Here is a 12,445-nt window from a genome sequence, read left to right on the forward strand (position 1 = left end):
AATGAGAGCACGTGTATATTCCTAAATTTGTTACTAAAAGCCAAGAAGAGAAAAATGCACACTTGTAAACTCATACATTATTGTAAAAAATACTTTTTAAATGTTTTAAATTCTCCATTTATATTATTTTGTAAGTTTGTTTTCAAGGAGGACCAAGGCCCATGTCAAAGGCCACACTTTGTCAAACTGGCCTGATTATGTGGCTGATGTATTAATTTCAGGTATTAACTTGCTCCCCACAACTCTGTCTCCATTTCAGGGCTTGTTTCTGTGGCATTGCCTCAAGGGAAGCAGATGGCAGCGAAAACTGCAGAGATGCCAGCAAATCTTTCGCATTTTCACTTTTTTCAAAGTCCAGATAGTCACTAACTTAGAAGAGGCCATGAGAACAGAAATATGCAAGCACAATCCATGAGAACTGATAACTGACTCCTTGCTCACTAGTCCTCAGACCCTTTCAATGTACATCCTTCTCATGTGTGACAATCAAAGAGGGAAGAAACAAAGGAGGGAGAGAGAGTTCAAGAAGGACTCAGGCTAATTATTTTCTCACCAACCTGGCACAGGAACTCACAACCAGAGATTCAATTCATTTATTTACAGTAAATAAAAAACATAATATTGCTTCACACACAAATCTGGACTAAGATTCATAGTCACTGCAATTATTTTGCCCACGTTTTCAAGATTCAACCGTACATCTTTCTTTTGAAGCCATTGAAATGCTACCAACTTTTCTATTTCAATTTTCTCAAAAACAAAATTCAGAAATTAGGCAGATGACCAAGAAATTATTCTTTGATAAACTATACAAAAAGCCAAATTAAGTAAGGATCAACTGATTTCCAAAATTCACAAGTAAAAACCTTTGGAGTTTTAATAAACCACATCATATCAAATCCGTCACTCATCGTTTGTAATGAAAATGAAAAATCAAGGCTTTACTTAATTTTTGTAAATAGACACTGTATTTTTAGAAAGAGAGGGGCCGACCCACTCAACGAACTGAACCATGCAAAAACTCCCAGTACTGGAATGATCGCCTGGCCAATCCAACTTCCCCCAAAGACCTTACCGAGCCAGGGCTGGCGCGAGCATCATTTACATCTCCCTCCTCTTCATTGAATGCGCTTCGGAAAATCCTCCAATGAGAGACGCGTAGAGGTGTGGGGTGTAGTCTGGGGGGGTGGGGAATTTGGCTCCGAGGGAAACTGTGTGCTGATTGGCCAGACTTCTTCCTACAAACCAGCCCTCTTTGGACCGCTGGAGCCATCCATCAATAGAACTACACCAATCAGCAGCGAAAATGCCCCTCCTCTCCCATCCGCGGGAAAGCCCCGCCCTCCAATATATCTCTCCCGAGGCCCAAGCGCGGCCCCTTCGGCTTCGACCTCATCCCGAGGTGGGCGTTGTGTACGGGCGGCGCTGCGGAGACCTCCACCCAGGACGGCTCTCCCTCCCCGGGCCTCTCCCCTCTTCCCCGCGAGTGCCCTAGTCTTGTAGGCCTCTTGGATCTAGTTCGTGGGGTGAGGTGAGAGCAGGCCCGGGGAGGGTGCTTATCGCCGAGGAGCCGCAGTCAGAAGCAAGGTGAGCCGGGACTGCGGGCTTGACTTCGGGGTGCGCGTAGGGACCAGGACCAGGGCTGGAGTGAGAGGTGGGTTGATTCCAACCCACCCCGTTCCTCGGTTAACTCTCCCGCTGCCGTCAGCAACAAGTCCGGACTAGTCTGCGCCGGGGGCGGGGCCAGGTCCGGCCTGCCGAGGTGTTGGTGTCAGCCCCTTCCAGCCACCGGCCAGGGGCGACGGAGGTGAACCCGTTAAATGAGTGGTTCTCCGTCTGCCCACCCTTTAAGTTGCCCAGCTCTGAAGATCCCCTGCCTTCCTGTTTTCAGTTGGTGTGGCGAGGGACCGCCCGTATATCCGCGGCTTAGCTTGTGCCCAGCGTATGGATGTGTCGTACCCATCTTAAATTAACGGAACTCCAAGGTTCGTTTTGCAGCTAAATTATACTCGCACCTTTACTACGTGCTCCCGTAGCACCCTTTAAACTTCCTTTACTAACGCAAATAAAAATAACTCAGCGCAGTGTGCCAAGCAGTGTGTTAAATTCTCCATGGATCTTGTTCAAAGAGATAATTTTACCTTATTTTACAAACGTGGAAGTTCACCATTGTTAGCCAGTGTTCATTTGGTTCCTATTGTAGGTGCTAAACTCTATATCTAGGTGATCTCTGTTTCTCACATTATCTGAAGTAATAACCTCACACCCACTTTGCAAATGAGGAACTAAGGACTAAGAAAAATTAGTTAACTTGAACAGGTCACATTGTTAATATATAGCAGAGTACATACTACCGTCTAATTTCAAAGTTTTGGTATCCTGTCTTAGGGTGTTTATTCATAGTTATCTCTTGACAGTGAATGACTTAAATTAAGCATCTCTTGAATATAGGCTGTTTTTGTTTTTTAGGGTATGGCTCCTGACCTCCAGGAACTCACAATTCAGTACATGACAAACTGGTGGAGGACAAGGGGGTTGTGTGCAGATAACAGCACTTTGCAGTGACTTTGATTTACTAGCAGCATTGGGGAAGACAAGACGGGTTATAAGCACTTGGCACAAAACAAGGCAAGAAGGGTTATTCTTACACTCCTTTCTGGTCTTTGTTCTATATATAGATGATAGAGGTACTAACAACTGACTCTCAGAAACTGCTACACCAGCTGAATGCCCTTTTGGAACAGGAGTTGAGATGTCAGCCAAAGGTCTGCGGCTTGAGACTAATTGAATCAGCACATGATAATGGCCTCAGAATGACGGCAAGGCTAAGGGACTTTGAAGTAAAAGATCTTCTTAGTCTAACTCAGTTTTTTGGCTTTGACACGGAAACGTTCTCTCTAGCTGTGAATTTACTGGACAGATTCCTGTCCAAAATGAAGGTATGTTTAAAGCTACATTACCCTGAGTATTTCTTAGTTTTGCGTAATGTGTTTTTGAGATGGACTTGCTAGTTTTGGGTTGGTATTCATAAACCTGAGCTAAATTTTAAGCAAGTAGCCAAAACATTGTGGCAATTCGGTGTACAGCATTCGTGGGTACTCTCCCTTAAAATCAGGAGTGATGCATCATGTATGAAACTTATGACATTATAAAAGTAATATCAAATAATTAATTGGAGAGTCTTCCAGTAGGAGTTAGTGGTGGTTGTTAAAATTTTTTCTTGATATACTGAGTATTTTCATTTATTTTTATTCACTGTTTTTAATTTTAAAGAATTGTGTTAGAGGCAGAATGTTAAATTAATTAGATTTTTTTTTTTTTTAATGCCATGAACCATCTGGCCAATAGAGTATATTTCTTAATCCCTACTTATATACAAAGTTCTAATTGTTGGGGCCTTAGACTTACTCAAGACTTCTGTTTGGAATTTCCAACATCAGTTTGCATAGAAAAGAGAATATCTTCTTATTAAGGAGGGTCATTTATATAATTTCTTATATTGGATAAACAGGACATTAGTACAGCTTTCACATACAGTTGGTGTATTTAAAAATACTTCTGCCTTCTCAGTGTCCCTGTGGTCATTGGAGGAGATAATGTGACAATTAGAATGAAACTCATCCTGTAGCCTCAGTACCCAACACAGTACTACAGAAAGAACTCAGTATTTTGTTGAATTGGATAGTTCAAGAAACTAGTTCAAAAGACTAATGAAACAACTGTTTAGACATTATATGTAGGCACTACCTTTGAACAGATGAGTAATAGACATTTGTCACACAAGTATATTACAATTTATTAGAATGTTTGTACAGATTATCATAATAATAGGAATATTAAGATGTAATTAATTGTACCTCTAAAGGCATAAATATATTGATAAAGGGGCTCCAAAAAGAGACCACAGACATCGGTAAAGACTTCTTAAAATTTCATTTGAGCTGAAATTTAGAATAAATAGAATTTTGACTGTGTTTCACTTTGGAGAGATTCAGAAAATGAATAAAAAGAGTAGAAGATAAAGCTTTATAGTAAATAGTGGTACTGTAGTATTTCTTAACTCTTTTACATGTATTACTACAAAGAAAAGAGCCTAGAAAAAAACAACATTCTGGAAAGAAATTTTGTGCATACCCTGTGAAGTGTGTCGTCTTTATCATAAGAGTCTTTGACCAGTTAACTTTCTTAGTCCAACACAGTGGACTAGAACACAGTACTTCGGCTAGTGATTTTTTAAAAAATAAGTAATTTATGTGCTGAAGCTAAACATTGTACTGAAACAGTCGTTATTCCAAAATTGGTTCCAGGTGGGGTGCATAAGGTTGATGGGCTACAGATATGGTATGAATGGATCTTGTTAAGTCCTTTACAGTTGAGCAGTATACCTGAAAGATGCATTTTGTAATGATGTACCTGAGTTCTACATTATTGTTTTTCTTCTTTGAAATAGGTTAAAGACATGGGCTTATTGTCTTTTTAGGTACAGCCCAAACACCTTGGGTGTGTTGGTCTGAGCTGCTTCTATTTAGCTGTAAAATCAGTAGAAGAGGAAAGGAATGTCCCATTGGCAACTGACTTGATCCGAATAAGCCAGTATAGGTTCACAGTTTCAGACCTGATGAGAATGGAAAAAATTGTATTGGAGAAGGTGTGTTGGAAAGTTAAAGCTACTACTGCCTTTCAATTTCTGCAACTCTATTACTCACTCATTCAAGAGAACTTGCCGTTTGAAAGGTATGTGATGTTTGTTTTGAACAAAAGAGGTTTGGAAATCAGTATTATGAGGATTTGTGTAAAATCAATATCCTGGAAAAAATATAATCAAAGTAAGTAAAATGACAGCTGCAGCTCCTTGAATTTCATTTTACTGTCCAGCAGAAGTGAGACTTAAAACTTTTTGTCAATGGTTCAAAGTCCGTGAATGCTAATTCTTGAGTTTAAAGGACATTTCAACTTATTTTTTTTTTTACTACATTTTCCATTTATAGACTAGTTAGCTTATGGATTTTTTAAGTAAGAATCTAACATAAATTTATGGAAAAAAGGGACTTTTAGTAGATGCAGAAATAGATCTATTTAAAAACCTTGATGTTGAGACATGACACTTGATTTTTTGGCCAAATCATGAAAAATCTATGTATGGTATCTTTTAAGTTAATGTCTCTGAAGGAAGGGGAATTCTTTTCTTCAAATAATTTATTTCTGTAAGAGTGTATAAACCTTTACTTTAAAACTGACTTGTTTTTCTAAAAATTTGTCTTTTGATTATTATAAATTATGAACATTAATCTCATTTTCTCTCCAAAGGAAAAATAGCCTTAATTTTGAAAGACTAGAAGCTCAACTTAAGGCATGCCACTGCAGGATCATATTTTCTAAAGCAAAGGTAAGTATTTTGTAAAGAGTAAACCTATTTGGATATCTGTTTTTATATTCCACATTAACTTTAACGTTTATCTGTTTTAGCCTTCTGTGTTGGCATTGTCTATCATTGCACTGGAGATCCAAGCACAGAAGTATGTAGAGTTAACAGAAGGAGTAGAATGTCTTCAGACACATTCCAAGGTATGTCAAGGTCATAGCCCAAGTCACGTTAACAACTGTGAAAGAAACTATACTACTTGTACTATATCCTGAAGTAAAATGAGATGTGTTTATTTGAAACTTAAGTAGCTTATCCTCAAGTTCATTTGACAATCGAAGACGTATATAAGACTGCAATTATTGTATTTAAATACTGTGGAACTTTTATTTTCATTAATAATTTTTTTTAAATTTATGTATGTACAGATAAATGGCAGAGATTTGACCTTCTGGCAAGAACTCGTATCCAAGTGTTTAACTGAATATTCATCAAACAAGTGTTCCAAACCAAATGTTCAGAAGTTGAAATGGATTGTTTCTGGGCGTACTGCACGGCAACTGAAGCATAGTTACTACAAAATAACCCACCTTCCAACAATTCCTGAAATGGTCCCTTAACTGGTAAATTTAGTTCATAGTTATTCTCCATATACAGAAAATTTTCTAATGCTCTAACTGTCTGCTACAATTCAATAACTAAAACCTGAATTATATTCCAAATAAACAAAATGGAGTTGAGATAGCCAAGGGGAATGACTTCACTGATAATCAGCTAATATTTGAGGGCATCTACTCCATATTCAAGGTATAAGACCCTGAGAGTAAATAATTACCCAACCTTTGATATGTACGTTAGCCATTTCCTTAAATTACCAGCTTAGAAAACAGCGTCCTCTTTCATCTGAATCTTAAAGAGTAGCACTAAAACAGAAACAGTATTTTTTAAATTGCACATTATTTTGCTGTATATAGACTCAAGTTCTGGCTCATTTAAAGTTACACAAGCCTAAGTAAGACCAGACCAAAAGTTTGAACCATTTATGAACTAATTTGAGACAACTCACTTACGACCTTTAAAATCAGTATAAACTGGGGTATTAAAGTATAAACTTAAAGTAAGTTATGGGTGCCCAGTGGTGTGTCTGTTAACTGTCAAAGATCTGAACGCTATAGTTGTACATCATACATCATTTAAATAGCAGTTGAGACACTAGAAAGTACATAGATGTATGCATAAAAAATGGAAACACCACTGATGATATATTCTTGCCACCTGAATTTAACTCACAGTGGTGATTTAACTTCCAGCTCAAAACTCAATGTTAACATTTAATGAATCTACATATATTGTGAATCTTAGATACAAAGTTTATTTTTAATAGTATTATTGATTGGAGACTTCTGATAACTTGATTTTTTGTTTAAATAGGACTATTATGGCAATGGAAAACTTGGAAGCCCTTCTCCATAATCCTGAGCTATGGATTCCATAATAATATAATGGATTTAAGCTGTGAGACCTCAAAACATCACAACTAGAGTAGCATTGATGCTCTCAGGTTTGGGAAAACTGCATATTATTCTGAAGTGGAATTATACTAAAATTTGAATTCATCTGTGAAGCATAAAATCAAGGGTAAGAGCATAAGTGAGATGCTAATGACAAGCCTGTCAACATAAACTGTGAATCTTCATTTCTAATATTGATCCAACTTTGTATATTGGGTCAATATATTGCATTTAGATGATATTAAAAATGGTGACCTACTTAATTTAAATTTTAAATTTATGAGGCTTATATCAAAACCAACATTTCAGAAATGCACTTTTAAGGTATAACAAGTGTTACTATTTTAGGCAGTAAAAGTGGTTTGTTGTGACCCATAAAGCAAGTAATTGACTATCCAGAAATGTGGACTTCATTGCTACATAGGAATTACATTTAAATTTGAGAGCATTTTATATAAAGCAAAAAACTGCAGACCTAGTAATCTTGACATATTCAATGTTTTTTTCTAGAAAACAAGTAATGTTTGTATCCATGACAAATTTTTATACAAAATCTGCCTCAATCTAGTCCTACCGACAAAATTTGTTTTTGTATCAGTAAATCAAATTAACATCACTCCAAAAACTTACTAACGCTCCAGAAGTTTTTATACTAAGGACTGTTTGTATAAAATTGCCATTGTTTCTAAATTTGAATTTTGTTTTAAAGGAAGTAAATAGACTTCCACTAATTGCCCCTACTATGCCAAAAAGAAAATCTTAAGTAAGTAGGTATCTTCATAATTATGAGGTTGCAACGGTAGTGGTTCAGGATTTTCTACTAAGTCAGTCAGTGTAAGGAGATCTACAGCATTAAAAGTGTTTTAAACGGTTACTCAGTGCAGTGTGCAGCCCAAGTCCATCCAGAATGGCAGTACCTGATTTTGACATCATGTTATGAATAAATAACTGGATAATAAACCAAAGAACCACAGTATATCTTACACTTTTGTAAACTGTGTTTTATGGATAACTTTTCAGTTTTCCCAAACTTCACTACCATTAAATTTTGCTACTAAGGGATATACCTTTCAATAAAGTTATTGAAATGCGTACGTTTGCTGGGTAGTTTTCTATTTGTTTCTCTTCTGATTTAATTGTTTTGGCAGTGTGTTAGCAGGAACACAAAAAAGCTATCTCCAGTATATTTAAATATAGCACTAAAGTGCAAGGTTGCAGGAATAAAATCTCTCAATAGTATGGCTTTACCTAATTGATGCTCTTTCTGATGTTCTTTTTAAAATAGACACAAGATGATAATAGATGCTTAATGTGCATTTAAAAGTTGGTGTTTATGCACTAATGGTCACTTGTTTAGATTTATCGCTACTATGGATATCCTTAACACAAATTTACCCTTACGTTCAGTTCACCTAAAGTACTGTGCAGACCCTCTTTCCTAATTAAAGAGCATTCCAACAGGACGATTGGTAATGATAGGTATGTGTTGGCCTGTTTATTTAGATCAATTGGTAATTATTAGTGGAATTAAAACAATACATGATTTATGTTTAACAACACTAACAAGATAATGTGGATACTGCAAGAAATTACTGATGAAAAAAACTTTTATAAAAAAAAAGGTTTCTTTGGCACTTGGCTAAAATATATTTAATAACCCATCTTTTCACATTATGCTATTTTTTTAGAGAGTACCTGAACCTTATATGTATTTCCAAATATGCAACACACTATCTAAAAACAAACATTTGTGATTAGCAATGATAGTCTTTACTGTCAGATGTTTTATATGAATCATCTCATGTAATGCTCCAAATTAAATGAGGTTATCCCAATCTGCAAATGAATCGGGGCTACAGAGAAGGTAAATGATTAGCCCAAGGTCACATACAAAGTAAGTGAAAGCGGGATGCAAACCCAGAAGTTCTGACAAAAGGCTGTGCTCCTAACCACTCCATACATTACCTCCCAAAATAATTATTAAAGGGACTCATGAAATTGTATAACTTATACTCAAGACTATATTCTGGTCACATTAACTTCAGTGCTACCACCATAACAATAGAAGACTAATACTCAATTTATTTTTCCTATTTTATACTAATAGGATAATTTTTATAAAATGTGTTGTTGCTCACTCAGTATGAAACCTGAATTTTTATAAACCAGAAACATAAGTCAAATACAACTTAAAAGATAAGCCACTTTTTATATTCAACAAAGTAGGTTTATGAGCAATCAAAATGAGCAGGAATAATGAGGGATATTAAATAATGATAAAAGAACCAATTCACCAAGCAGACATGGCATTCCTAAATACGTATATACACCTAGTATCAGGGCTTAAAAAATAACAAGAAGCAAAAACTGACAGCCTTGAAAGGAGAAATGGACAAAGCTTTGGTTATAGTTGTAGACTTCAGCATTCCTCAGAAATCTACAGAATCATCAGAAAATCAAGGTAGGAGAAGTGAGTAATACCAACCAACTAGATCCATTCGACATAAAAAAGAAACTTCAACCTAAAATAGCAGAATAATGGTCTTTTCAAGTGCACATGGAACATTCATCAAGATTAAACATACCCTGGATTTAAAAATTTTTTTAATTAAAGAACAGAAATCACATAAAGTATGTTCTCTGACCATAAATTAGAAATCAATTATCAATTAAGAGGTAACAGGAAAATCTCCAAACACTTGGAAATTAAGCAGACTTCTAAATAATTCCTGGTTCTAAGGGGAAGTCTCAAGGGAAATAAAATATTTTGAACTGAATGAAAATAAAAATATCAGAATGTATAGAATTCAATTAAACCAGTGCTTGAGTAATTCACAGTATCAACTGCTTCTAAGAAAAAAAGCTCTCAAATAAAAAAGCTTCCACTTTTAAAAAACCAGAAAAAGGGCAAAATAAACTCAAGCAGAAGGAAGTCATAAAAAAGGAGTAAAATATAATGAAATGGAAATCAACAAAACCAAAAACTAGTTCTTTGAAAAGAATAATAAAACTTACAGACCTCTACCAAGATGACAAAAAAGGTAGAAATAACCAATCTTAGTAATAAAAGAGATACCACTAGAGACCCTAAGGATACTAATACCACAACTCTGCATGTAGTTGGATGAAATGAATCAATTCCTTGAAAAACATGAGTTACCAAAACTTAAATAGATAACCTGAGTAAGTTCTATAGTTATTTTTTTTAATTGAATCCACTGTTTAAAATCTTACAGACAAAACACATAAATCATTAAAACTTAGAATTTGGCTTAAATTCTACAGATCTCTTTCAGAGTAGAGGAGACACTTCTCAATTCATTCCATAATGCCAGCATTACCTTGATACCCAACCAAGACAAAGATAAGACCAAGAATGAAAGGAAAGAAAAAAAGAAACTACTGACCAATATCCCAAATGAACAGACACAAATATTGTATCATGACCAAATTTGGGATAGGAGTAGTAGATACAAGCTAGTTCAAAAATCAGTATATTCAGTATAAGACACCATATTAACAGTAAAGAAAAAAAACATCAGATTAATTGACAGAAAGGCATCTGCAAAAATTCAAAACCTAAGAAAAACTCAGCTAACTAGGAATAGATGGGAACTTCCTCAACCTGATAAAGATCTATAAAAATCTACAGCAAACATAATACTTCAATGATGAAAGACTGAATGCTTTCAAAACTAACATCCAGAAGACAGAGATAGCCACTTTCACAACTTCTACCAAGTCCAATGAGGCAAGAAAAAAAAAAATAGAAGACTTATAAACTAGGAACAGATAAAATAAAACTGTTCTTATTTGTAGTTTATGAAGAAAATCCCCAAGAAGTCAACAAACTAGAATTGGTTAAGTTCAGCAAGGTCACAGGACATAAGGTCAACAAACAAAAATCAAACATTTATGCACTGGCAATGTGCCATTTGGTCATTGATATTAGAAAAAAAACAGGAATTTAGAACAGCTCCAGGAAATGAACACTTAGGAATAAATCTAACAAAAGACATAAAGGTTCTATAAGCTGAAAACCACAAAATACTGATGACTGGAACCAAAGAGGTCCTAAATGGAGAAAGGCCCCATGTTCATGGATTGGAAGACTTATGACATTCTAATGAAAACTCCAGCAGGACTTTTTGTCCAGCTGATCTTAATCTTTGCAGAAAGGCGAAACTTAAAATAGCCAAAATTATGTTGAATCAATGCTACCCAATTTTGAGACTTACTGTAAAGCTACAATTATCAAGGCAGTGTGGTACTGGCAAAGGGATATGCACACAGATCAATGGGAGAGAGAGACCAAAGCCACACCCATATAAATAGCAACTGACTGTTTGCCTAAGTACAAAACAATTTAATGGATGAAATTTTTCACAAATGATTTTGAAACAGTTGAACATCCATATGCAAGAAAGTGAACCTCCACTTAACATTTTGCAGCCTATACAAAAAAATAGCTTAAAATGGACCAGTTATACATCTAAACATAAAATTATAAAACTTTTACAAGAAAACACTGGAAAAAAAAATCCTTATGACCTGGGATTACACAGAATTCTTAGACATGACACCAAAAGCACAGTCCACCAAAGCCTAAGAATTAGACTCCACATCAGATTAACAACAGTCATGCTCCAGATGACATCACCAAAGAAATGGATAAAACTACACAAAAAATATATGCAAATCATATATTTGATAAGGGACTTGTGTCAAGAATTTATTTTAAAATGGGCAAAGGATCTGAATAAACAATTCTTCAAGAAAAATGTACAAATGGTCAATAAGCACAAGAAAAGATGCTCACAGTCATCAGGGAAATGCAAATCAAAACCACAATGTGATACCACTTCCTATCCACTAAAATGGCTAGAATCATGAGGTCACATAAACAGTGTTGGCAAAGATGTGGAGAGAATGGAACTCTCATATACTGCTTGGAAAACAATTCTAGCAGTCCCTCAATGAAACAAGAATTTCCAGGGACATGAAATTTCACTCCTATATAAGAAATGAAAATATATATGCACATAAACTGGTACCTGAGTGTTTCTAACAGCATTAGTCATAATAGCCAAAAGATGGAAACCTCCCAAATGTCCACTAGCTAACAAATGGAGTAACACAAAGTAGTCACAAATGGGAACATTATGCAACCATACAAGAAGAATGAAGTACTGACACGTACTAGAACACAGGTGAGCCTCGACATTATGCTAACTGAAAGAAGCCAGTAACAAAAGCCCACATATTAGATTCCATGTATATCAAATTTCCAGAACAGGGAAATCTAAGAGATGGAAATAAATCAGTGGTTCTTAAGGGGGGATGCAGGAAAGGGTGCAGGGGTGAAGGAGGTGATAGCTAAAAGGTACGGTTTCTTTTTGAGATGATAAAAACGGAAATTAACTGTGGTGATGGTTGAATATATGTGACTACTAAAAATCACTGAATTATACTTTGAGTGAAATGTATGTGAATAATATCTCAAACATGTTTTAAAAAGATTACACATGATTCCATTTACATGACATTCTTGAAGGGACAAAACTATAGAGAC

General features: G+C 35.5%; 1 protein-coding gene across 3 annotated transcripts; it reads left to right on the plus strand.

The window, feature by feature from the left end:
• The first annotated feature begins 1,347 nt into the window (after positions 1 to 1,347).
• On the plus strand, positions 1,348 to 7,964 carry CCNG1 (cyclin G1). Of its 3 annotated transcripts, XM_057491472.1 has the most exons (8): positions 1,357 to 1,587; positions 1,892 to 1,985; positions 2,679 to 2,939; positions 4,481 to 4,734; positions 5,308 to 5,386; positions 5,467 to 5,565; positions 5,791 to 5,985; positions 6,794 to 7,964. In XM_057491472.1, the coding sequence occupies exons 3-7, from the start codon at positions 2,679 to 2,681 to the stop codon at positions 5,980 to 5,982; spliced, it is 885 nt and encodes a 294-aa protein (XP_057347455.1). In that variant the 5' UTR covers positions 1,357 to 1,587; positions 1,892 to 1,985; the 3' UTR covers positions 5,983 to 5,985; positions 6,794 to 7,964. The 3 variants fall into 3 exon arrangements, with proteins under 3 accessions (XP_036776504.1, XP_057347455.1, XP_036776587.1); XM_036920609.2 differs by lacking the exon at positions 1,892 to 1,985 and having other exon boundaries at positions 1,348 to 1,587; XM_036920692.2 differs by lacking the exons at positions 1,357 to 1,587; positions 1,892 to 1,985 and having other exon boundaries at positions 2,749 to 2,939; positions 4,451 to 4,734.
• Positions 7,965 to 12,445: the final 4,481 nt, after the last annotated feature.

This window comes from Manis pentadactyla, chromosome 2, assembly GCF_030020395.1.
Source record: "Manis pentadactyla isolate mManPen7 chromosome 2, mManPen7.hap1, whole genome shotgun sequence".
Taxonomy (NCBI): domain Eukaryota; kingdom Metazoa; phylum Chordata; class Mammalia; order Pholidota; family Manidae; genus Manis; species Manis pentadactyla.